Source organism: Salpingoeca rosetta (genome assembly GCF_000188695.1).
Source record: "Salpingoeca rosetta unplaced genomic scaffold supercont1.14, whole genome shotgun sequence".
NCBI classification, from domain to species: Eukaryota; class Choanoflagellata; order Craspedida; family Salpingoecidae; genus Salpingoeca; species Salpingoeca rosetta.
The window spans coordinates 1,168,660-1,194,389 of NW_004754920.1; the positions used below are offsets into that span (position 1 = coordinate 1,168,660).

The following is a 25,730-nucleotide window of genomic DNA, read 5'->3' on the forward strand; positions in this document are numbered from 1 at the left end:
CCCAAACTCCATGAGCGAGATTGGTATGTTGATGTGTGCGTGTGTGCGTGTGTGTGTGTGTGTGTGTGTGTGTGTGTGTGTGTGTGTGTGTGTGTGTGTGTGTGTGTGTGTGTGTGTGTGTGTTGATGTGTGTGCAGACTTGGCTGGAGCGATCTATTGTCTCCCCGCCTACAGGTTCTTTTTTGAGCGTTTGCTGTTCTTGCTTCTTTTGTTGGTGTTGATTGATATGACATGACCACAGGCAGGAGAGCTGTTGCATTGCAGTCTTGCCTGATCTCTTTTCTGTATCTCTCTTGTGACCTCCACACGGCAGCCGTTGTTTTGTTGAACTGGTGTGCGTGCTCTTGCTGTTGGGAGAGAGAGGATGGGGTGAATGACGCGTTGTTGTGGATGTCGGACGAACGTTCCGTCTTTCCAAACAACACCATAAACAGTAGTGACGTGATCGACAAACACGACCCACCACACCAACAACAACAATCAAGATGAGTGCGCGTGTTGGTGTGTCTGCCGGGTTCCTGCGCTCGCTTCTGGATGACCTTCGCAGTGAGCAGCCGTCATGCTGGGCTGATCTGACGACCAAAGACGTGTGTGAACGCGTGATCCTGCCTCGCGCGCAAGCACACTCCCAGCAAGGGAGTGCGTACACGGCCGTCATCGGAGCCAACTGCAACGAGAACGGCGGCGATGAAACAGCAGATGGTCATGCCGCTGTCGGCCCGGCCAACGTGTACGTGGTGCACGCGTGGCAAGACAAGTTTGTGGACCTGGCCAACATGCTGATCCAGTTTGCAGAGGATGAGGTGACAAAAGGCAGCGCCGAGAAGGAGGGGAATGGCTCTACGAAGCAATGCTTCTTTTGGATTGACATCTTCTGCGTCAACCAACACGGCGCCACCACTGCCGAGCATCCCCCAGAATGGTGAGTGTTTGTGTGCATGTGCGTGCGCGTACGTGTGTATGTGTGTGCGCGTACGTGTGTGTGTGTGTGTGTGCGCGTACGTGTGCGTGTGTGTGTGTGCGTTTGTGTGTGTGTATGTGTGCGTTTGTACGTGCGCACAATTGCGTGTTCGAGGCGCTGCACAACCGCGTACTGCGCCCCAGAGCAACAACAACAACAACAACAACAACAACAACAACAACAACAACAACAACAACAACAACAACAACAACAACAACAACAACAACAACAACAACAACAACAACAACAACAGCACACACACACACACACATACACACACAGACAGACGCTGCAATCACATCCATCACAAGCGACGCTCACGATATCGTTGCAAACACATTCGAATCTCTGCACCCCAACGCATGCACATGTGGCAAACGCAGGTGGGACACCATGCTGAAGGATGCCATTGACGAGATTGGACACACGGTCGTTGTCATGTCTCCAAGGGATACCGAAGCAACGCCAGTGAGCACGACGGCGCTCAGGCGCCTCTGGTGTCTGTGGGAGATGCACTGCAGCATCAAGGATGGCGCATCGAAGCTGATCATCCGTGTGCCCAGTAGCCAGCAAGCTGCTTTCAAGGCAGCGGTGCTGCGGGACCTCCTGAGCAGCAACAGCGACAGCAGCAGCGGCAGCGGCGGCGGTGCGTTCATGGACGCGTTTGTGCGCGTGCGCGGCGATCAAGCAGAGACATCGCTGCTGCGAGACAAGCAGTTCATTGTCCGCGCCGTTGTCAAAGGTGTTGGGTTTGCGAAACTGAACCAAGCGCTGCAAGACTGCCTGCGTTCGTGGTACCTGGACCAGCTCGAGCCATTCGTGCTCTCCTCACGACCGCACGCTGACGGCGGGCACGATGAACAAGGCAACACCAGCGAAACAACCCCACCGGCACCAACACAACATTCGGAAGCGGAAAGGGCGGGCAAGACCGGATCAGCAGCGTCAATCCCGTATGCTGTGCTGTGCCACAGGGCCGGCGACCTGCTGCTCAAGCACGGGCGGTATGCACAGGCCATTGCCATGCTCCAGCGATGCATCACGCCTGCCCCCACCACCACGTCTGACGGCAAGAGTAGTGGTGTGGACGCGGGGTTTGAGGCGGAGGTGCTGAACACGCTGGGACAGGCGTACTGCTACAACGCCACGTACGACAAGGCCATGGACTGCTTCAACCGGGCGCTCCAGCTCCAAGACCAGCAGCAGCAGGGTGAGGGAGAACAAGAGACAGCAACAGACAAGAAGGAAACAACAACAGAGCCAGCAAAAACAACAACAGAATCAGCAACAACAGCAGCAGCAGCAGCAGCAGCGAGTGCAACAAAGCCGTCTGTCACTGCTGCCTTGGCGCACCAAGGGCTGGGTCAGGTGTGCACGGCCATGTGCAAGTACGATCAAGCGCGCAAACACCTGCAAATAAGTTTTGACATGCTGCAACGGCTGCTGGGCACCAAGCACGTGCGAACCGCAAACGTGCAGGGCGACATTGGGCGGTTGCACAAGTGCATGGGCGACTATGGAGATGCGCTGGCCTTGCTCCAATCGAGCCTATCGACGCTGGAAGTAGTGGTTGGGGAGCAACACATGGACACGGCCTCCGCCCTTCACTCCATTGGAGAGGTGCATTTTTACCGGTCAGAGTACGACCTTGCGCGCGAACACCTGCACCGGTGCCTGCGGGTGCGGCTCGCCACGTGCGGGCAGCAGCACCCCGAGATTGCCATGACGTACCTTGAGCTGAGCGACGTGTACGACAGCGCTGGGGAGACGGCCCGCGCACACGAGTACGCGACCACAGCCCTCGCCATCCTGCAACGCACGGTGGGGGAGCTGCACCCGTACACGGCCAACGCCAACCACAGCCTGGGCGTGCTGGCAAGCGGGGCCGGCGACTACGACAAAGCCATGGCGTTTGCAGAGAAGGACCTGGAGATTTCGCGTGCGTCACTCGGGGACATGCACCCCGATGTTGCAGCAACCTACCTGCACATCAGCGAGATTCTTGACAACAAGGGCGACTACACGCGCGCGCGGGAATGCACGGAGACGGCGCTGCGCATTCTTCGCGCATCTGTTGGCGAACACCATCCGCGTACGGCGCTGGCGTACCGGTCATATGGGCGCATCTACGACAGCATGGGTCAGTACGATGACGCGCTGGAGCAGTACAAGACGTCGCTGCGAATCACGTTGGAGGTGCTGGGGGACACCAACCACTTCACCGCCATTGTGTACAACTCCATGGGCCAGCTGTACAAGGCCATGTGCAAGTACGATGACGCCATTGCCTGCTTTGAGAAGGACCTGGAGATCACGCGCAAGCTGGTTGGGGAGAATCACCCAAGCACAGGCGCCAGCTACAACACCATGGGCCAGGTCTATGACGACAAGGTGTGTGTGTGTGTGTGTGTGTGTGTGTGTGCGTGTGCGTGCGTGTGTGTGCGTGTGTGCGTGTGATGTGTGCGACTTTTCTTTAGAGTGTGTGGATGGTTTTGGGAGTGTGCAACTTTGTGCGTAAACGTGATTGACTTGTGTGTCCCACACGACCGTTGTGCCATCCCACTCTCCCCATGTCTCGTCCAACCCTCCCTCACCTCTCACCCAACCCTCACGTTGCGCGTTGCGACCAGGGCGAGTATGACCGGGCGATTGAGCTGTACGAGAAGGACCTTCGCATTGCTCTGCGCGTGAATGGCGAGTCGCACCCGAGCACGGCCATCACATACGACTGCCTTGGCCAGGTCTACGAGCACAAGGTGCGCAGCAGCTGCAGCAGCAGCAGCATGCTAAGTCCATGCACGTGGCCATCTGTGTGCGATAGTGTCGTGTGTGTATATACGTACGTGGTGTGATGTGTGTGATGACTGTGGGGTGTTTGTGCTTGTGATGGCTTCTGGTGTGGCTGTAGCAACTATGTGTGTGTGTTTGTTTGTGCACGTTGATCACGCAACTCTACTGCCTCTTCCATACATGCACATGCAAACCCACACTTACACATGCAAGCACACACCCACACACACACACACACACACACACACACACACACACATACACACACACACACACACACACACCCACACCCACACACATACACACGCATACACAGGGCGAGTTTAACCGCGCAACAGAGTACTTTGAGAAGAGCCTGAAGATCAAGCTGGAGAAGCTGGGCGACAGCAACCCGGGGACAGTGGTGACATACAACCACCTTGGGCGCGTGCTTTCGCAGAAGGGCGAGTACGACCGCGCTGCGGAGCTGTTTGAGAAGGACTTGGCAGTGACACTGCAGATGCATGGGGAGGACCATCCATCCACCGCAACCACGGTCGACTGCATTGGGCAGGTGTACTTCTACAAGGGCGAGTACAGCACGGCGGAGACGTATTTCAAGCGCAGCCTGCGCATCAAGCAGAAGGTGCTGGGTGAGATGCACCGGGAGACGGCCACCACATACGACAACCTGGCCAACATTGCCCTGAACAAGCGCGACTTTGTGCGTGCGCTGGAGCTGTTCAACAAGTGCCTGGACATTGAGAAGCAGGTGCTGGGCGAGCAGCACCCGACCGTGGCCAACACCATCACCAACATCGGCCAGGTGCACACGCAGCTCGGTCAGTACCAGCGTGCACTCGCCTGCCTGGAGCAAGCGTTCGCCATCCAGACGCAGACGGTGGGTGTTGTGCACCCAAACGCAGCCACCACCGTGGATTCCCTGGGCACTGTGTTTGCGGAGATTGGCGACCAGGGCCGCGCCATCCAGTGCTTCGAGCAGGCGCTCAACGTGTGGCTGGATACGGTTGGGGAGCAGCACCCCAACACCGCCGCCACGCTGTATGAGATTGCGCAGGCACACCGCAGCATGGGCAACGTGGAGGAGGCAGCACAGTTCTACCAGCGCAGCCTGGGCATCTACACGGCCGTGCTTGGCGAGCGGCACCCCGACCTGGCGACAGTGTACTCGGGGCTGACCCAGCTGGCGCTGGACTGTGGCGACTACGATACGGCGCTGCGCTACCTGGAGAAGGACCTCGACATCTCTCTGGACGCCCACGGGGAGCAGCACCCGGACGTGGGCACCACATATGCGCAGTACGCGCACGCGCACGTGGGCAAGGGAGACCTTGATCGCGCGCTTGAGTGTGGCGAGAAATCGCTGGCCATCTTTGCAGCCACGGTCGGTGAGGACCACATGTCCACAGCACTGGCGTACGACGCGCTTGCTGCGGTGTACGCTGCACGGGGAGATGAGCAGCGGTCGCAGGAGTACCGGACACTCTCCGAGCAACTGTCAGAGCCTGAGGGTACAGGCGACGGTGATGATGGTGATGATGGTGAGGAAGAAGAAGAAGAGGAGGAGGAGGAGGAGGAGGGCAGGGAGGGGGAGGGGGAAGATGAGAGTGGGAACGAAGAAGGGAACGAAGAAGACGGAAGCGGAGGTCAGCAACGAGAGGAGGAAGAACAACACCCACAGCAGCAGCAGCAGCAGCAGCAGCAGCAACAGGCTGAAGCGGAAGCAGGTGAGCAAATCAGCGGCAGCGAGGAGGGCCACGGCAGGGCAGGGCAGGCAGAGCAGAGGCAGGAGCGTCAGGTGGCCCCATCACCACCCGCCGCACCACGGCTCGGCGTCGCCATACCCGTGATGGTGATGGTGGTGATGATAACGATGATGGGGCCGGTCCATTCTCCAAGACGGCGCGGCTGCTGTGATGTGAGCAAGGCGTCGTGTGTGTATGCGTGTGTGTGTGTGGGGGGGGGGGGGCGGGAAGGAGGGTCTGTATCGTGTTGGCAGTTGGCATACTCGAAGAGGCACAAGGTGCCTGTGTGTCCTTTATTTTTGTTTTGTTTGGTCGTGCCGTGTGGCGTGTGTGTATGTATGGTACTTGGCTCACGGCAACATAGACAACGTTACTCGAGCACTGATAGGGAAGAATGGCGCGTGTGGAAAGAAGAGAGAGAGAGAGAGAGTGTGTGTGTGTGTGTGTGTGTGTCTGTGTTGCGTGCAGAAGAAACACACATACAGACACGCACGCGCGCACACAACACATAACACACCACACACCACACACCACACACCACACACGACGTCGATGATTCTGTGATATCTTTCGCCACACTTCCACAACCAAACCCAAACAAAGCCTGCCATGATGTCGCAGATGCTGTCAGTGCTGCTGACCCTTCTTGTTCTTCTCACGTGCGCTGGGGTCGGCGCTGGCGAGGATGGCGTGGATATGCAGCCGGCCATCTTTGCGGATGACGTTGGTAACTTGTTTGTGGACACGAAGCGCGCGCAGGGGCGCGTGTTTGTGAATGGCGTGGACGTGCAAGTGTTGGATGAACGCATGCGGGCACTGGAGGCCACGGCGGCCGCCCTGACTGCGGCGCAGGGCATCCAGCGGGCCTGGAACCCCAACCTGACGGTCGCGGAGACGGCATCGATCGGGGCCGGCTTCAACGAAGTGGTGAATGGCATCGTGGCGGACTCGATCGCCAACGTCGTGTGCGTCTGCGGCGAGACCTCCAACAACCTCTTCGCTGTGCTATCTGGGCTCGTGGACGCGTATGTGGCGTGCTTCAACGCGGACGACGCAACCCTCAAGTGGGGCGTGCAGTTTGGCTCCTCGCAGTACGATCGCGCCTTCGGCGTTGCCATGGACCCCGTGGCGCGCACGGTGTACGTGTTTGGGCACTCAAACGGCGGCGTGTTTGTGCCGGAGCCGCATGGCCTGGCGGACCTCGTGCTTGCCGCCTTCCATCGCGACACGGGCAAGCAGCTGTGGGGCGTGCAGTTTGGCTCAGCCAACACGGAGCTCGCACAGGCCATGGTCTTTGACGAGGTGTCACGGTCCCTGTTCATCGGCGGGTACCACATGGGCTCGCTGTTTGAAGCCCAAGCCAGCGCGTGGGAAGGGTACGTCGCACGCGTGGACAGCAGCACGGGCAACGTCACCTGGGGCAAGCACGTTCAGACAAACCGAAACGACTACGTGCATGCGGTGGCAGTGGACTCGCGTGTGGGCCTCGTCTTCGCTGCCGGCACGACAGAGGGCGACCTGAGCGGCGACAACAGTGGCAGCAAGGACGTGTTTGTGGACGCGCGGCACGTGGCAAATGGCGATTCGGCATGGACAACGCAACTCGGCAGCGCGGAGAAAGAGGAGGACGTGTCGCTTGCAGCGAGCACGGACCTGGGCCTGGTGTTTGTGGTCTTCAGCACGCAGGGCGAGCTGTATGCGCCAAACGCCGACGGCGCGGGCGACGTTGCTGTTGTCGCCCTGCACAGCACCAATGGCTCTGTGGCGTGGAACACGCAGTTGGGAGCAACCGCTGCTGACGAGGCAGGCGGCGTTGCTTATGACGCGTCCACGACCACGGTTGTGATCACGGGCGCAACGCTCGGCGCCATGTTTGCCGACCAGCAGCACCACGGCGGGATGGATCTGTTTGTGGCTCGCCTCGACGCGCGCACGGGCGAGGTGCTGTGGGGCGGCCTGTATGGTACGGAGGATGACGATAGCGGGCGTGCCATTGCTGCCAGTGCACGCGTTCCCTTTCGCGAACAGGCGGCCGTGTTTGTTGCTGGGGAGACGGAGGGCGCGTTGTTTGGTCTTCCCACTGCTGGCGGTGTTGATGCGTTCCTCGCCATCCTCCGCCCAGACTCATGGTGACGACGTCATTCGTTTGTTCGTTTGTTGCTGTGTGCATGTGTGCGTGCGTGTGTGTGCGTGTGTGCATGTGTGTGTACATGTGTGTGCGTTTCACACGGTCGCTTGTCTGTGTTTGCTCGCTCGTTTACTTGTCTGTGTCTACGCTCGTTCGGAGTGGTTGGTGCCTGCGTTACACTGTGCACCTGCATGCACTTCCATCTTCCTGCACGCGATTGTGCTGCGCCTTCGCCCGTTGTTACATCATTACAGCTGTTCGTTGAAGAGCTCCTGATGCAGTATTGACGCTGCTGCTGTATTGGCACTTGCACGGTTGTATTCTGAGCCAGAGGGATAAGAACGAAGCACGCGCAGACAGACAAGATAGTGGTGGTGGGGGGAAGGAGAGAAGGAGAAAGAAGAGAGATGGACAAATACAGACAAGACAGATGGACAGCTAGACGGACAAATACAGACAAGACGGATGGACAGCTAGACAGACACACACACACAGGCACACACAGGCACACACACACACACACACACACACACACACACACACACACACACACACACACACACACACACACCCTACGAGCTCTTCTTTGCCTTTTTGGCGACGTTGACAAAGCCCTCGTTGCCAAAGTACTTGTTGCTCTCTGCCTTCTTCTGCTCCAGGTGCTTGCTCACAATCTCCAGGCCCTGCATCGGCGTGAACGAGACAGATGCTGTGCCGGCTGTTGCTGTCCCGCGGATTGTGGACATGCCACCGTGTGATGCCTCGCGTTGCAGCCGCCTCTGCATCTTCTTCGACAGCGCCCCGCCCTTCTGGGTCGCCTCCACGGCACGCAGCTGCATAGTGGTTGAGAAGGACGAGGGGGGGGGGGGTTGTATGGTGGTGGGTGCAGATGTGAGAGGCGAGCAAATGTGCAAGTGTGCAATTGCGAATTGTGTCTTGCTTACATTGTCCACACACACACACACACACACACACACACACACACACACACACACACACACACACACACACACACAACGGATCACAGATCACACACACAACGACGACGACGACGACAGCACAGGCGACTGACCCTGCCCTTTGCGACGCGCGGGCCGGAGAACGCAGCCATCTCCTCCTGGACAACATCCTCCTCAATTTCGCCAAAGGTCATCCTGTTGGCAGCCTTCATTGCCTCCGTCGTCGCCTGTCGCTCCTTCTGCCGCCGGAACCTGGACAGGTGGCGATGATTTGTGATTGGTGATTGGTGGCCATGATTTGTGATTTGTGATTGGTGATTGGTGGGTTCATGTGACGATGGTGAGGGGTTACGCCATGCAAAGGAGGACGAGGGCTGGTGTCTGTGAAGCGCCACAACGCAATTGCGTACGGATGCAGTCACAACAACAGCAATACCACTTCTTCACCACATGCCGCACGAAGCACGAAACAACAACGACAACAACGACAACCGCGCACCTCTTTCCACCGCGTCGCTTCTTGTAGGGGTCGTCGGGGCGGGGCAGTGCCTTGACAGTCTTCCCTGGTGGCGGCTCCATCGCCTTCTCCATCTTCTTCTCAATGTCCTCACGCAGCTCTGCGGTTGGGCAGAAGGGGGCAGGAGGAGGGGTGTTAGATATGGGGATGGTGAGGAGAGAGGTGGGGGAGGGTGAGAGACGACTGCACACACACACACACACACACACACACACACACACACACACACACACACACACACACACACACACACACACCACCCTTCATCATCATCATCATCATCACCATCACTCACTGATGCCGATGGTGGCGCCCTGTGCTGCTGTCGACCGGTACGAGTCCACGCGCGCCGCCAGCGCAACCTTCGCCGCCACGAGACGCGCGCACTTGCGGCGAAAGTCCGGCGGCTGGCTCTGCACGAGCTCAGAGTAGTAGATGAAGCCCGTGTGCGGCAGCGTCGCCGCGGCAGAAAACCCGGACAGGGACTTCTTCTGCGCGCCAAGCACCAAAATGTTGCATGCGGGCATTTTGGAGAGCTTTTCAAGTCCCCCGGCAACACCGAGGAGACGGGCGGCAGTCGACGAGCCGCAGATGTGTGTGAGGTTTGGCGCGAGGAAGAACATCTTCGACTCGACGTAGCTGTAGATGCGCGCTTTGTAGTCGTCCAGGCGAAGCAGCATCTCGCACCCTTCGTTCACCTGCCGCAGCTCGTCAGCACTCAGCTCAACACTGCACAATTCCGTTGCATTGGAGTGGGGGGGGGGGCGGGGCGTGAGTGTGTGTGTGTGTGTGTGTGACAGAGAGAGAGAGAGAGTGTGTGTGTGTGTGTATGTATGTGTGTGTGTGTGTGTGTGTGTAGAGGCGAAGGACAAAGACTGGGGGAAGCAAATCCGTTGGAGAGAATGTCATTCACTCTACGGAAAAAAAAACCACACGCTCACACACCACTAGAACTGAAAACGCACCCCTGTGTTGTGGTTGCTGACACGCTGACGATCATGACTGTTGCTGGCGCCAGGATCTCGTCCACACCGGCTTGCGTCACATCAAGGTTGTTTTGCAGCAGCTGTCGCAATGGCGGTGGGTCAGTGCAGGGTGGTGGGGTTACGTCGGTTGGTTCGACGGATGCAAGAAAAATAAAAAAAATAAAATAGAAACAAACAAACAAACAAACAAACAAACAATGTACAAGAGTCGAAGAAACAAACAAAACAGAACAGAAATGCACACACACTCATACACACAGACACACAGACACACACACACTCACGCACACACACACACACACACACACACACACACACACACACACGTGCACCCCTACCTGGACGGTTTTGACGTAGTCAAGGGGTTCTCTGACGAGCTGCTCCAGCTCTGGGAAGCGCTTGGCGTACTTGTCACGGATGTACTTGTGCACCACCCCTGATGCATGGTGCAGGAGTGGGACGAGGTGAGTCGAGGAAATGTGGTAGTTGTTGACGGGCGGGGTAAGCAGCTTGGCAAGCACACTGGTGTACAACGCAAATGGGACATATATACAACGCACATCACACACACACACACACACACACACAACGAACCGATTTCGTTGTCAATCTCGGCGGTGAGGTTATTGGCCTCAACAACAAGCTCGTATTCCGGGCTGGAGGAGGCAACGTCAAGCGCTGTGCACAAGTGCGAAAGTGTGCAAACACATGCACGCAAACAGGAAGGGTGAGTTGGTTGTTGCGGAGCAGCCATGACAAGGCAGAGGAGAGAAGAAGCATCAGCAAGCAATCAACGTTGCGAAGGAGCAAGCAAGATGACATGACAAGTCATACTTTGGTCCTTCTTCTTGCCGTATTCCTCAATCTGGGTCATGACGCGTTGCATCTGCAACCCATGTGGGATGGCGAGGTGAGTGCTGAGAGGCCGCATCACACCACAGAGTGCAACACGCACACACACACACACACAGTGTCTCTCTCTGTCTTCTTCGTCTGCCCTCCCCTCATTTTCACACAGTCTTTCACACACACACACACAAACACACACACACACACCGCACGCACACACGCACACACACTCTCTTTCTCTCTCTGCACCTTTTCACTGTCTGCAAGCTTGGCAATGGCATGAACAGAGGACATGTACAAGTCATCCTGCTCTTCCTCTCCGGCCTCAGCAATGTCATCCAGGTCCTCGTCATCATCCATGTCTTCCTCCTCCTTGGGGGCGACCTCAGTGTTCTCCTGGACGTGTCACGATGGGAGACGTGTGCAAGAAAGGAAGTTCGTCAGTGCGACGGTTCACATGCACCAGCGAAGAGGGCACATCATCGCGCAACACACAGGAAGCAACACAATTGACACACACACACACACACATACGCACAATTGATACACAAACACACAGTTGACAGACACACATACACATGCATCCACAGCCCCCCCCCCCCACACATACACACCTCAACAATCTCCTCCTCGTCATCGTCGAGGTCCTCCAGGTCAGCGAGCAACGCGTCGTGCAGTGACATGGCTGTAGGTGGTGGTGGTGGTGTGGTGCTGCGAACGTTGTTGACAGTATCTCGGCGCAGCAGATGTGTCAATGCATTTTTTGGTGTCGTAATCGACCGATCATGATGACAGAGGGCGCTGATTGTGATGATAGTGGCAAAGCAGCAGGGCGAGAGGTGGACGGACAGCAACAGCAGTCGCCACAGCAGTCGCAGCAGTCGCAGCAGTTGCCACAGCAGTCGCAGCAGCCACGATCAGAGCAGCAGTCGCAGCAATCAAAGAAGAGGCATGGAAACGCGGAGAGTTTGACGGATGATGAACGGGAGCAATTGACGGCATCCCATGCCCTGATCGCCTGTACTTTTGGAGGCGCACATCCGTTGGATGCGCCGCAATCCGTGAGCGAGATCACGCGGTGCACGCTGCGGGCGTTTGGTGGTGAGCCCTCCACGGGTTCGGCAAGTCGCAGAACATCCAGCGTGCGCACAGACTCGAACATCACGTCGCCGCTCGGCGACCTTTCCGTGGGCGATGCTGTCCATGAAACAGCCACACAGCAGGTAAAGGAGCGTGCTGATGCTGACCCCCGTGTCACAGACAAGCAAGCAGCAGAAGAAGCAGAAGTCAAAGTCTCGGCAGATGATGCTGCTGATGATGACGATGACAACGGCAGGGATGTTCATCGTCCTGGTAGTGATGGTGATGGTGATGCTGATGATGATGCTGATGTTGTTGACAATGATGACGAGGGGGAGGAAGACGAGGCGGGGATGAGCACGCCACAAAAGCAGCGGAGGCAGCGAGCACAGCAGTCGCTCGAGTGGATAGGCCAGCCGCTGTCCATCTCGTTTCCTCGGCTGCTCTTCTCCAACATCTTCATTACAGACCGCACCGCAAAGAGGTTCTTCTTCTCCATTCCCCTCAACCACATCATGTTTGTGTGTCGCCCAGACTGCGCCATGCCGTGCATCAGCATCAGCGTCGATGCAGCGTGGGTCAGGACACACATCCCCGAGACCATCGTCGACAGCCCGGCGGCACCGAGTCAGGAATCCATCAGCAGCCCTGGAAAGGCGTCCACGGACATTGCTGGATATGCGCTCGTGTTTCGCCTGTCGACAGGCGCCGACGTGGACCTTGCCCTCTCCCTCACAAACCGCAGCTTCAGCGACTTTGTCTCATACAACAGTACGTTGTATGTATGCGTGTGTATGAGAGAGAGTGTGTGTATGAGAGTGTGTACGTGTGCATGTATGTGTGTGTGCGTGTGTGATTGTGTGTGTGTGTAATTGTGTGTGTGTGAGTGCGTGTAATTGTGTGTGTGTGTGTGTCTGTCAACGGGGGAGAGCAGCCTACAACACGTGTGTGCGGAATGCGTGTGCTGTTCTAATGCTCACATGCATCACGTGCAGAGTTTGTTGCTGGAGAGCGGCGGGAGGATGGCACGCCATATCCGTGCCCGTTCCAATACCGCGTGGGCATCAGCATCGGCATGGCTGAGCTCGACGCGCGTGGCAACCAGTTCTTCTGTCCCTTCACAAAGGTAAGATTGGCGCGCGCGTGTGTGTTCATGTATGGGTGGGTGCGTGTTCATGTGTGTGTTCATGTATGTGTGGGTGTGCGTTCATGTGTGTTCATGTGCGTGTGTGTGTGTGCGTGTGTGTACTTGCGTTTACGTTGTGCGTGTTCATGTTCCTTGTTCGTGCATGTCAAGCCATCTTTACACCTTCCTCAACCTCGTTTCCACCATACGCAAACCCTCCCCCCATGTCCCCTGCTGCCATCACGAAGGGGGCGTTCAAGACGCGAGCCGAGCGCGACCGGCGGATATGGCTGTCGCTGCGGCACCTCAGCCACCAGGACACCAGCCCCTTTGTCAGCGTCGCCAGGGTCGGCATCACCTGCACGGGGCCGTGGCTCGGTCAGTCACCAGTCTGGTTCACAGCTGGGGTTGGGGGGGGGCTGAAATGGGGTGGGGGGGGGGTTAGATTTTGATGGTGGTGGGAGTGAGGTGGTGAGGGTTGCGCATTTGCACGTAGGCGTGCCTTGCACTCATTTCACCTTGGTCGCATATGACACACACGTGTGGTCGCTGCCACCATCTGATCTTGCAGACATTGAAGAGGACGGTGTTACCTGGCTCCAAGAGGTGCGCGCATGCGTACGTGTATGTCTCTGTGTGTATACGTGTGTGTCTGTTTGTCTGTATCACACACACACACACACACACACACACTCTCTCTCTCTCTCTTCTCTCTCCGCCTCTGTCGGACTGCGATGTTCCCAGCATCTCAGTGGCACACCTTCCGTCCTTGCTTCCAACATTCCAACGCCCAATATTCATCACCCTGCCCCCCCCCCCCCAACACACACACACGCACACGCACACATCACCACCTCCCTGCTGCCAGTGCGACCGGGACACGAGCGACCCCAACGCCATCATCACCGCTGTTCGATGGCCCCGCGAACACTCCAGCCTCGCCGTCTCACACGTGCGTGCATGCATGCACAGTTGTGTTGTGCGCGGCTACGTTGTGTGTTCGTGATTGTGTGGTTGTGTTGTGTGTTCGTGATTGTGTGGTTGTGTTGTGTGTTCGTGATTGCGTGTGTGCATTTGTCAATGTGCGTCTGACTTTGCATGTGGGTTTATGAGTTCATCGTTCTCGTACCTCCGTTTTCGTGTTGCCATCATCATCATCATCATCATCATCAATCATCTCACTTGCTCCAGTTCATGCTCGTGCATTGACAGGATTCATCGTGCACCATATCACTGTTTGTTGACATTCACATCCTCGGTGTCCCAAAGACGTTTCGCTTCACGACAGATGTGCAGGTGCGATGAATGATGAACGCATCCAATGACCCTTGAACCCCACCACTCCAAGCTGTCGCCTGCCAACACTGCATGTCGCGCACTCGCCACCTTGCTGCTTCTTTGTCTTTGGTCATGCCTGCATGCATGGTCTTGTTTGCCTGCATGCATTCTTGTCTCCTCAGGCTCGCACGGTGAAGGCTACAGACCGCATCTGGGTGCAGGGCAAACGCGAAGCGCTCAAACACGAATATGCGGTGTGTGCGAGTGTGGCTGTGTGTGTGACTGTGTGTGTGTGTGTTGTGTGTGACTGTCATTGCATGTGCAATCATGTGTGCAGTTACTGGTTGCAATTGAGCGATTGCTTTATCTCAGCTGCATCATCATCCACACCGCCATGAACTCACACACCAATGTCACACGCCATTCGTTCAACATCTCCAATCTCTCCCAACTTCTCCCAACCACCGCCAGCTGTCGTTGGCGTGCCAGCGCGGTGGCCACGACATTGACGCCGTGCGTGTGTTGGATCTTGTGGAGCAGCCACGATCCGCAAAGGCATCGTACATCGAACGCCTCAACAAGTCCGTCACAGGCACCCGCTATTTGGTTTGCTTGTTCTGTGCGTGCGTGTGTGGATGTTGTGTATGTGTGTGTGCGTGCGTATTGTATTGTGTGTATGTGTACGTGTGTGGATGTTGTGGATGTTGTGTATGTGTGTGTGTGCGCGTGTACGTGTGTGCACGTACTGTCTGCTTCGGCGAATCGCCGTGCACCTCACATTGCACCACCACCACACTCCCCACCACCTCTGCTTGAACGATGCACACAGGGTCATGAAGACACTCGTGGACACGAAAGGAGAAGACGAAGAGGAGGAGGAGGAGGTTGATGACGATGGTGATGATGGCGATGATGATGATGGCGATGGTGATGGCGATGGTGATGGCGATGGTGCAGAGAACGGAGAAACGAAGTCGCGTGTCGTGCTCTCAGGACAGGTAACGTTGCTACCATCGTTGGTTTTGCTCTCTGGGTTGCTGTTGCTGTTGTTGTTGTTGCTGTGTGTGTGTGTGTGTGTGTGTGTGTGTGTGTGTGTGTGTGTGTGTGTGTGTGTGTGTGCGTGTGTGCGTGCGTGTGTGTGTGCTTGCTTTGGGATGTTCTTTTCATGCCCATCATCTGTCGCTATCACCAACACCATCCGTGACACCGCGCCACCCGCCAACACCACCTGACACCGCGCCGCCCGCCAGGGCCACGTGGACCGGACCATGACGGACGATGCGATTGCCATCTGGTCGAATGCGATTGTCAAGTGGGAGTCGCTGTCGCCGTCCCGCCTCCTCTATCTCGCCCGCCGCGGAATCCCAGACGTCATGCGCAAGGAGGTGATGATGGTGGTGGTGGTTATGGTGATGATGATGATAGTGGTGGTGGTGATGATGATGATGGTGGTGGTGATGATGATGATGATGATGATAGTGGTGGTGGTGGTGGTGGTTGTGGCGTCAGCTGTCGACTTGCTTGCACACGCTAACACGCAGGTGCCCCACCCCACATCCCACATCCGTGCACAACAGGTGTGGATGCGGCTGGCCCAAGCGCACGACGACGTGTTGGAGGAGCAATACCGCTACTTCCTGACGCAACCGTGTGGTTCTGAAAACGTCATTGAATGGGATTTGGAACGCACGTTTCCTGCCCATCCACACTTTCAAGAGAAGGACGGGCCTGGCCAGACCCAACTTAGACACTTGGGCCATGTGCGTTTTGAAGAGAGCATGCGGAGGTGGAGAACAGATGAATGGAATGTTTTTCTTTTTTTCTTTTTTGGGCCGGGGGGGGGGGCTTTGTACTGTGTTGTGGGCGCTGTTGCGATGGCTGGCCTTGCTGCCAAAAGCTATTTAGGCTCTTGTTTCTTCACGACCATCTATCTGCCTGCTCACGCGCTCAATACCTGCCTACTTGCTTGCCTGCTTGCCTTCTTGGCATTCCCTTGTGTTTTTCTTCCATGATTCCCAGGCGTATGCGGTGTTTGATGACGAGATTGGATACGTGCAGGGCCTCTCCTTCATCTCGGCCGTGCTCCTCCTGCATGTAAGCCGGTGACCCGTCATGATGGGTGATTGGCGATGCTTGGTGGGGCACCACCGCAGTGTTTCTTGAATAGGCTGCTGCGTTTAACCTCAATGGTATCCCCTGCACGCGACTCACCACCATGACTATTTCACAGCTGCCCGAGGAAATGGCGTTTCTTGTGCTCGTGAGCATGATGCGTGAGTACGGTGTTCGCGATCTGTACAAGGAAGGATTCGAGAACCTCAACCTCAGATTCTACCAGGTACTGTTGTTGTCCGTGGACATTTGAGAGAGACGGATTGTGATGGCTGTCATGGTGGTGGTGGTAGTGGCGATGCGCGCACAGTGTAAACACGCGTTTGCCAGGCCAACAAGGATCACAGCAGCACACTATCGTTCCTGCCCTTTCCCGCGTCTTACATTATCGCTGTCACATTTGCAACTGCCACTGCTTGTCGCACTTGTGTGGTGCTTGCATGCAGCTGCGGCGGTTGATGGAGGACAACATCCCCGATGTGCACGCCCACTTCCAGTCCATGAACCTCGAGGTGCACATGTTTGCGTCACAGTGGTTCCTCACCCTCTACGCAACCAAGGTGCGCGCACGTGTGTGCGTATGTGATAGCTCGTGATTGGGAATGCGTGCGTGTGTGAGCGCTAGTGATTGACCGTTAGTGATCGTGTGCCTGCTACATTCAGAAGTGTGCGTTGTTGATGAACAAAGTTCATGCCCTCACCCACGTTACATGTGCGTTCTTGCGTTTCTCGATTGGCGACAGTTTCCGCTGAATCTCGTGTTCCGCATCTTCGACGTCTTCTTCGCTTCGGTAAAGAACACACATGTAAATGTGTGTATGCACAATTTCACACACATACAAGCACACATTTTTACGCGCATCAGTTCACACACACACACACACACGTTTTGAACATCATCTTGCGCGTTGTTGGCTGCAGGGCATGAACGCCGTGTTTCAGATTGCAATTGCGCTGTTGAAATTCGTCAAGAAAGGTGAGGTGGCTCATTGTCAGTGCTGGTGTGAGAGGAAAAGCAGCAACACTGCAGAAGAAGTGCACATCGGCTCTGGCTGCCAATGAACTGTTGGGTCGAGTACAACACATAACACATGCGCACTGCTTCATTCATACATCATTTCATCTCACAACATGCCTCTGACACAAGCCCTCACACCCGTTCACATCTTCTATCTCTCCCTCCGTCTCTTCCTTCCTTCCTTCCCTCGCTTGCTTCCTTTGTTGTTCGGCCGCTGTCACTGCCCAGACATTATGGCGATGGAGTTTGAGGAAGTGCTGTCGTTCTTCCGGCACGAACTGCCGCTCCTGTTTTCGGCCGAGGACCAAGTCAACAAACTCATCAACATGTCCGCAAAGATCAAGGTGCTGTGCGAGTGAGCGTGCGTGGGTATGTGTGTGTGTGCGTGCGTGAGTGTGTGTGCGTGGGTACGTGTGTGCGTGGGTATGTGGGGATGTGTGTGCGTGGACGCGTGATTATACGTACGTGTTTGCTTGTCCGACTTGTCCTTTGTCTCGCCGCCGACCCTTGATCACAACTTCCGCCCAATCCTGCACGTGTGTGTGCATACTGTGTGTGTGTATTGTACATCGCCTTGTGGATGTGTGCGTGTGTTTGCAGGTGACGGCCCACCGCCTTGCGAAATACGAGCGCGACTATTTGGAGGAGAAAGCGCGCGAAATGGAGGCACAGGATCCGCTTCAGGTGAGCGAGCAGGGGAGAGGGGGACGAGAACAAGCTGGGGAAGATTGCTTAGGTGGTGGGAGGCCACACACCTGAACGTGTTGATGTGTGCGTATTCTTGTGTACATTGTATGTGTGCGTGTTATTGTGTATGTTGTGCGTAATCGTGTGTGCCGGTGGTCCAATCCGTTGTGCAATGTGTCCATATCTCACCGCCGTCTCTTTGTGACAGTATCTGCGGACGGAGAACGACAAGTTGAAGCAGACAAAGGCGGAGCTTGAGATGGAGAGCGCCAGCTTGACCCAGAAGCTCATCGACTTGCAGGTGTGTGTGTGTAAGAAATGGAAGTAGGGATGAAAACGGAAGTGTGTGTGTGTGTGTGTGACCTTCAAACATACATACACACACACACACACTCCCTCTCCCTGACCCGTATCAACTGACGACCATTGTGTTGTGTGCGCAGACGAAAATGAATCGACAGATTGAAGCGCGCGAGAAATCCATGGCCCAGCTGCAAGAAAAGAGTGAGTTCACATGCAAACTGCACACACACACACACACGCACACATGCAAACTGCACACACACACACACACGCACACATGCAAACTGCACACACACACACATTCTCTCTCTCTCTACCCGCAATGCACATTGCCGCGGCTTGCATCACGTCCCCTCACACGTCACGTGCCCACGCAATGCTGCCCATTGCCCGCAACGGCCAGACGAAACGCTGGCGCTGCATCTGCACCGCGTGAAATCGCACGCGGACACGGAGACGGCGCAGTTGCGGGAGGAAGTGGTGAACATCAAGGACATGTACAGGGACACGCTCGACAAGGCAGACAGGGAGCGTCTGGAGCTCACGCAGCAGATCAAGCAGGTGAACTGTGGCGGTCACATGTGTGTGATTGTGTGATTTCGTGTGTTTGGTGTGCTTATACATGTGCGTGTGCTCGTGCACGCGAAAACGGAATGCGTGCCTGTGCCTGTGTTTGCTTGTGTCATCGTGATTGCTGTTGGTGCGCACGTGCGAACAAGTGATGCATCTTGTGCATTGCGCCTGTGTTCTCACGTCGTCGTCGTCGTTGTCGTTATATTTGATCGCCAGATTGAACTGCAGAGGATTGCGGAGAATAAAACCAAGGACAGGCGCATCAATGAGCTTGAAGAGCAGGTGCGTGCGCATGTGTGTGTATGTGTCTGTCTGTCGACGCATGTGCTCGTGTCAGCACATCAAGTCATCCCTTGTCATGCCGTCGCGCAAAGCAGTGACACATCATACCCCCCTACTTGTGTCATTCACCATCATCGCCCCACCACCCTGTTGACCTCATCTTCCCCCTCCCCACCTCCATGCCAGGTGCGCAAGCTGGATGCGGTGGCTGCTGTGTCGACGGCAACAGAAGACCTGGTCTCGCTTCAGCGCCGCGTCCACGATCTCGAGGTCGAGCTGGCAGAGACGAAGCTGCAGCTCGTCGAGGCAAACTGCAACACCCAGGTGAGGGCGTGGGGTGGTGGCGGCGGTGGTGTTGTTGTTGTTTAAGTTGTTGTTTAAGTTGTTGTTGAAGTTGTTGTTTACGTTGTCGTTGTTGTTGTTTACGTTGTTGTTGTTGTTGTTAAGTCGTTTAAGTTGTTGTTGTTGTTTAAGTTGTTGTTTAAGTTGTTGTTGTTGTTTAAGTTGTTAAGCTGTTTAAGTTGTTGTTGTTGTTGTTGTTGTTGTTGTTGTTGTTGTTGTTGTTGTTGTTGTTGTTGTTGTTGTTGTTGTTGTTGTTCTTGAGAGAGAGAGTGTGTGTGTGTGTGTGTGTGTGTGTGTGTGTGTGTGTGTGTGTGTGTGTGAGTGAGTGAGTGAGAATGAGAGAGTGTGTGTGCGTGCGTGTGTGAGTGAGAGAAGAAGAAGGGTACAGCAGCAACGGTGCTGTGTTAACTCTTTCGAACGTGACCTAGCCACACCACAGCGAGGGAACGGAACAAAACAAGACGAGGAACAAAACAAGACAAGCGCCATCAGCAAAGTCGTCACTCCATCTCCTGCAGCTGTAGCATAAGGTCTTCTATGTGTCGTTGATGGTCACGAATCTGGAAGGCGAGGGAGTGAGGGAGTGTGCGAAGGTGTGTGTGTGTGTGTGTGTGTGTGAGTGTGCGAACATGTGAGTGAGTGTGAAAATGTGTGCATGTGTGTGTATGTGAGTGTGAGTGCCGGTGTGGAGTGTGCGCGTTTCACTGTGCGTGCAAGTCCACAGCATGTCACCCTCTCCACCGTGAGCAAGTGACATCATCACCTGCGACCACAGCTCCTCGCGGCCGCCGCGTGTTGATCGCGCGCCGGGTGTGCGCACACCGGGCGAGCGGAACCCAAAGAAGTGGCGACTGCGCGACCGCGAACGAGACCGGGACCTGAAAACAGTTGAGGTGTGGCGTGGGTGACAGTCATGGTATGACGACGACGACGATCGTGGAGGTGGTAGTGGTGGTGATGGCGAGGATGACCAAGGGGAGAGGAGGGTAAAGATTCAACCAGTTTCAGTGAAGCGCACAATGGTCGTAGGTTGATCGAGCCAAGTTGGCATCAACGCCCACCACCGAGCACCATGGCTCATGTGACGCATGATGTGTCACGCATGATGAACTGTGTCCGTACCGTGATCGGGGCGGGTGGAGGAGACGACTCGCAATCGTTCGCGCTGTTTCGTCTGTGCTCGCTCGACCCTTCATGCTGCACAACACACCATTGCCGTCATCGTGGTGGTGGTGGTGGTGGTGGTGAAGGTGGAGGTGTCTGTGAGTGTGAGTGTGGAAATGCAGAGTGGCAAGCAGCTGCGATGGGCCGTGTGACAACCCCCACATGTACAACCGACCACAGAACACTTACCAGGACACCAGCAAGTCGATCAACACACACACACACACACACAGATACACACAGACGCATACACACGACAAGGGCGAACGCACTGGCTTGCTGATCTGTTTCGCGCCTCCCACTGATCGGGATCCATCTCGCCCATCTCCTCCAGCGTGTGCGCGACAGCATGTTGTGCATTGGGGTCGTTGGCGTGCGCAGCAAGCAGGATGTCCTGTTGAAAGGTGGTGATGATGTGATATGGTGGAGTGAGTGTGAGTGTGAGAGTGAGTGTGAGAGTGAGTGTGAGAGTGAGTGTGAGAGTGAGTGTGAGTGTGAGTGTGAGAGGGAGAGGGAGAGGGAGAGGGAGAGTGAGGGTGAGAGTGGGTCAACATGCGAACAGGTACAGACACACACACACACACAGACACACACACACACAGACACACACACACAAAGAAGCATTGTACCTTGAGGCGAATGTGGTCAACAAAGACGGTGAGCTCGTCATCGCGCCCGTACACCGCCGTCAGCGCAGCCTGCACAGGTTGCACGAAGGCGTGAGGTGGTTGATGGTGTTGGTGTTGAGGTGCGCAGATACGAACGGACAGAGGCGACAGGCAGAGACGACAGGCAGTACAGACAAACACACACACACACACACACACACACACACACACACACACGCACGCACGCACGCACGCACACGCACGCACACGCACGCACACGCGAACACACACACACACAACAAACAAACAAACAAGCACCAACCACACACAAACACACACACACGACTGCGACTGACGTCGTATCCTGATTCGATGATGAACACGAAAACGTTGAGGACGGTTGTGATTCCAATGACGCAAAACGCATACAGGTAAATCTGGGCCGTGAGCGCATAGCCGAGATCCGCGTGGCGCTGTAACTCCTGGAACACTGGGGTGTGGTTGTGGTTGTGGTTGTGGTTGTGGTTGTGGTTGTGGTTGTGGTTGTGGTTGTGGTTGTGGTTGGTGTGGTTTGTGGTTTGGTGAGGGAGGGCTGGAATTGGGTTCGTTGTGTTTGGCGCAAGCAGATATGCAAGCACTGGGGCACGTATCGTGAAACAGACAGACACCTCCACCACCTCACACACACACAGGCACACGCGCAGTCGTTACAAGGGCGACAGCAGCCTTACCCATGAGGATGGAATCGCCATTGAGGAGCGCAAAGAGCGTGGCCGACGCCTTGAAGAAATCGCCAAACAGTTCGTTCTTGTCGTAGAACAGTGCCACACCCATCACCATAAACGCTGCACAGACGGTGGTGGTGGTGGTGGTGGTGGTGGTGTGAGCGAGTGAAGAGGTGATCAAGGATACGCGCTAGCGGTGGAGCGAGCATGCGCATGCACTCTTTCATTGACACGGAAATGCACACACACACACGCACGCACGCACACACGGACACACACACACACACGGACACACACACGGACACACACACACACGGACACACACACGGACACACACACACACGGACACACACACACACACACACACACACACACACACACACACACACACGACACACACACGACACACACACGACACACACACACACACACACACACACACACACACACACACAGGGTGCAGTACCGATGTAGACTGGGGCGACGGTGAGGATGAAGCGGGCAACACGACCAATGCTGGCCTTGACTGCAAGGATGAGCATGTACAGCTCAACATTCCACTCCATGTACTTGAGAAGGCTGACCCACGCAAGGAACACACCCAGGCCTTGCATTACATCCGCCGGAGACAGGCTGTCTCCATGGATACATATTGTTGGGATGAATGGGGGGAGGAGGGGTGAGCTGATGATCCATTTGGAGCTCTGCATCCGCGCCACACACACACACACACACACACACACAGAGAGAGAGAGAGAGAGAGAGAGAGAGAGAGAGAGAGAGAGAGAGAGAGAGAGAGAGAGAGAGAGAGAATGCACACACACGCACACACACACGCTTACGCGTCGTGCAGGTCTTCGCGGTATCCGAGCTGGCGGATAAAGTTGAGCGACGATCCTGATGGCAGCCAACGACACACGAATCACATGTGTGTGTATGTGTGTGTGTGTGTGGGGGGGGTTCATTGCGTATAAATTGACGAGATGAGTGCTGCTGCACATGCACCACCACCAACACCACAAGGGCAGGATAAGCGAAGCCCCCTTCCCCACCGGGCGCGTGCGCATGTGTGTACCGATCATGAGGAGGATGTCAGCAATGGCAGAGGTGAGGTGCCACAGGTTGAAGAAGGCAAGGCGGTCAGGAAACGCTGCAGTGGTGGTGGTGGTGGTGATGGTGATAGTGGTGCGATGAGATGTGACTGGCAACACGAAATCCAAGTAAAGGAAGACAACAATAACGAGGAGGGGAAGAAGAAGAACGAGAAGGAAAACAGCAGCAGCAACAAGAGCAAGAACAAGAACAAGAGCAAGAACAAGAACAACAACAACAACAACAACAACAAGAACGACACGTCGGTGCTTTCCCTATCACGCCACTCTTCCTCCTCCACCTCATCCCCCCACCCCCACCTCCGCCCCTCCCCTTTCACCGACTCCTTCCTTCTCCGCCCGCCTCTCAAGGCATCAACGTACTGAGGTCAGACCAGACAAAGTCTTCTGGGTCGGTGCGTGGGCGATTGAGGTGCCGCTTTGCATAGCGGAAGGCAAGCAGACTCTTGTACATGGCCTTGAGCGTGAGCACCGCTGATGGGAGCGCAAACACGATGATGAGCGAATTGATGATCAACATTACGGGGCTGCACCGGGCGTCAACCAAGGTGGTGGTGGCAGTGATGATGGGTGTGGAGCGTGGAATTTGTAGCATATAGAAATGTGTGTGTGTGTGAGTGAGAGAGAAAATGTGAGAGACAAGGAAGCCGGGAGCAACATCGCCCCCCCCCCCACACACACACACGGACACACATGAACAGAAGCCACCGCACTCCACCAACTCACTCTCATTTACCCGTTTCGCATCCATACACACGCATTCATACACACACATATACACACGCACACACACGCACACAACACCTGGAGGCGTGGTTGATGAAGGAGGCGATTTTGACGTCGTAGTGAACACGACCGCCGCCGACGCTGAAGTCATAACGACCGGTGCACTTCCAGTGGAAATCGACATCCATGACCAGATGGTGGCGGCGAAACTGCTTCTGCTCGTTGTAGAAGTTGAAGTGCAGCATCATCAGACGCACGCCTTGGAGGAAGACAGACACCTCCTCCAGTGTCATGTCTTTCAGCGGGCCAAGCGTGTCCGTCGGCGTGAGCGTGTACATGCGCGCATGCGTGTAGTTGTCCACGCTCATCATAATCGTGTCCTGGATGGCATACGGCGAGACGGTGGTGACGTTGAAGTCAAAGTACCCATTGACAGACTGGTTGAGGTGGTCAACGACCTCCGCCGTCGAGTACAGCGGCGTTGCACCCGACAGCATGGAATCCTCAATCGGGTTACCGAGCAGCTGCCGCAGCGAGTCGCTCGTGTTCTCCACAAAGTTGGAGTACTGCAGGTTGCGGACGGCAAACAGCGTGGTGGTGACCAGCACCACCAGCACGTTCAGCATGAACTTCCACGGGATCCGCCGGTGCAGACGGAACTTGACAAAGGGGGACGTGGTCATGCGCTCGACGTGGGTGAGGTGCCGTCGCGTGGATGCCTCGCGCCACAATCGCCGCGTCCAGTCCACCGCCGCCTCCGTGCCGCGCTGATGGTCGTGGTCGTGGTCGTGGTCGTGGTCGTGGTCGTGGTCGTGGTCGTGGTCGTGGTCGTGGTTCTGGTTGTGGTGGCCACCCTGCACGTCGTCGTCTCGGTCACTGTCGTCATCGACAGTGTTTGGAAAGTGTGCATGGTGCTCTTCTGAGTGCGGGTGCTGGTGTTGCCGCCTTGGGCGATGTTGCTGTTGCTGTTGTTGGGCGGAGCCGAAGGCGGCGTTGTGTGGGTGTGCTGCTGCAGTGGTCGCTGTCGCACTGATGCTGGACTCAGTGCCGACTGTCGTAGCTGTTGCGCTTGTGTCTGGGGTTTCGATGGTTGGTACAGACGGTCTGTGATGGACACTGTGATGATCGCTGTGATGTGGAGGGTGCAGCCTGGTCTCGCTGTGCACGTGTCTGGGCTCGAGGTGCTCGTAGCTGTGCCTGCTCCGCAGCTGTCTGGTCTGGTGCGACGTTGCAGGGTCTGTGCTGGAGCTGCGTGCGCCTGGCGCAGGCGCCTCGCCCAATGCAGTTGACGTGTTGCCAGTCTGCTGCGCTGGCCTCTTTGGGCTGCCGTTCTCGAAATCCGGCATCTCCAGCACCAGCCCTGCTGGCTCGTTGATTGGGCCGAGCAGGGGCTCCTCCTCGACCTCGTCCTGATCCTTGCTGCCACCCCACATCTTGAGAGCGGCTCGAAAGAGCGCTGAGATGGCTGCGGCGTGGCGGTGAACAGAAGGGGGCAGCTATGGCCCGTTGGTGCGTTGGCTGGTTGGCTTGTGCGAGTGGGATGCGTGGGATATGTGTGCGTTTGCAGCAACAACACACACCACAGCGAACACCACCAACGCTTCCTCCTGTTCTTCGCGGCCGCGAACAATTCAGCGAGGTTACGGAAAATCAAAGGAA

General features: G+C 56.1%; 5 protein-coding genes across 5 annotated transcripts; 3 read left to right on the forward strand and 2 right to left on the reverse strand.

Annotated features, from left to right (window-relative positions):
- Positions 1–439: 439 nt before the first annotated feature.
- PTSG_06355 (uncharacterized protein) lies at positions 440–5,668 on the forward strand (the record flags this gene model as incomplete). Its single annotated transcript, XM_004993188.1, has 5 exons — positions 440–922; positions 1,345–3,352; positions 3,592–3,717; positions 4,068–5,478; positions 5,526–5,668. Exons 1-5 carry the CDS (start codon positions 486–488, stop codon positions 5,666–5,668), a joined length of 4,125 nt encoding a protein of 1,374 aa, XP_004993245.1. The 5' UTR covers positions 440–485.
- A 412-nt stretch (positions 5,669–6,080) lies between these two features.
- Positions 6,081–7,881, forward strand: PTSG_06356 (uncharacterized protein). The gene has a single exon (XM_004993189.1). It carries the CDS (start codon positions 6,106–6,108, stop codon positions 7,627–7,629), a length of 1,524 nt encoding a protein of 507 aa, XP_004993246.1. The 5' UTR covers positions 6,081–6,105; the 3' UTR covers positions 7,630–7,881.
- Positions 7,882–8,196: 315 nt separating this feature from the next.
- On the reverse strand, positions 8,197–11,618 carry PTSG_06357 (U4/U6 small nuclear ribonucleoprotein Prp31; the record flags this gene model as incomplete). The annotated part of the gene is made up of 10 exons (XM_004993190.1): positions 8,197–8,457; positions 8,697–8,835; positions 9,083–9,200; positions 9,396–9,829; positions 10,066–10,166; positions 10,425–10,522; positions 10,681–10,764; positions 10,912–10,972; positions 11,185–11,331; positions 11,550–11,618. The coding sequence occupies 10 exons, from the start codon at positions 11,616–11,618 to the stop codon at positions 8,197–8,199; spliced, it is 1,512 nt and encodes a 503-aa protein (XP_004993247.1).
- An 87-nt stretch (positions 11,619–11,705) lies between these two features.
- Positions 11,706–19,763, forward strand: PTSG_06358 (uncharacterized protein; the record flags this gene model as incomplete). The annotated part of the gene is made up of 23 exons (XM_004993191.1): positions 11,706–12,786; positions 13,011–13,141; positions 13,390–13,519; positions 13,713–13,747; positions 14,010–14,093; positions 14,354–14,437; positions 14,602–14,673; positions 14,891–15,000; positions 15,249–15,417; positions 15,670–15,804; positions 15,997–16,179; positions 16,439–16,513; positions 16,650–16,757; positions 16,978–17,091; positions 17,275–17,322; positions 17,453–17,507; positions 17,778–17,893; positions 18,150–18,233; positions 18,445–18,537; positions 18,680–18,740; positions 18,943–19,100; positions 19,329–19,394; positions 19,581–19,763. Exons 1-23 carry the CDS (start codon positions 11,721–11,723, stop codon positions 19,761–19,763), a joined length of 3,360 nt encoding a protein of 1,119 aa, XP_004993248.1. The 5' UTR covers positions 11,706–11,720.
- Positions 19,764–20,032: 269 nt separating this feature from the next.
- On the reverse strand, positions 20,033–25,717 carry PTSG_06359 (uncharacterized protein). Its single transcript, XM_004993192.1, has 12 exons — positions 24,150–25,717; positions 23,709–23,872; positions 23,309–23,383; positions 23,076–23,130; positions 22,700–22,866; positions 22,240–22,353; positions 21,865–21,998; positions 21,530–21,598; positions 21,173–21,294; positions 20,859–20,933; positions 20,500–20,614; positions 20,033–20,296 (listed from the first exon to the last, which is right to left on the reverse strand). The coding sequence occupies exons 1-12, from the start codon at positions 25,502–25,504 to the stop codon at positions 20,237–20,239; spliced, it is 2,505 nt and encodes an 834-aa protein (XP_004993249.1). The 5' UTR covers positions 25,505–25,717; the 3' UTR covers positions 20,033–20,236.
- Between the last annotated feature and the right edge of the window lie 13 nt (positions 25,718–25,730).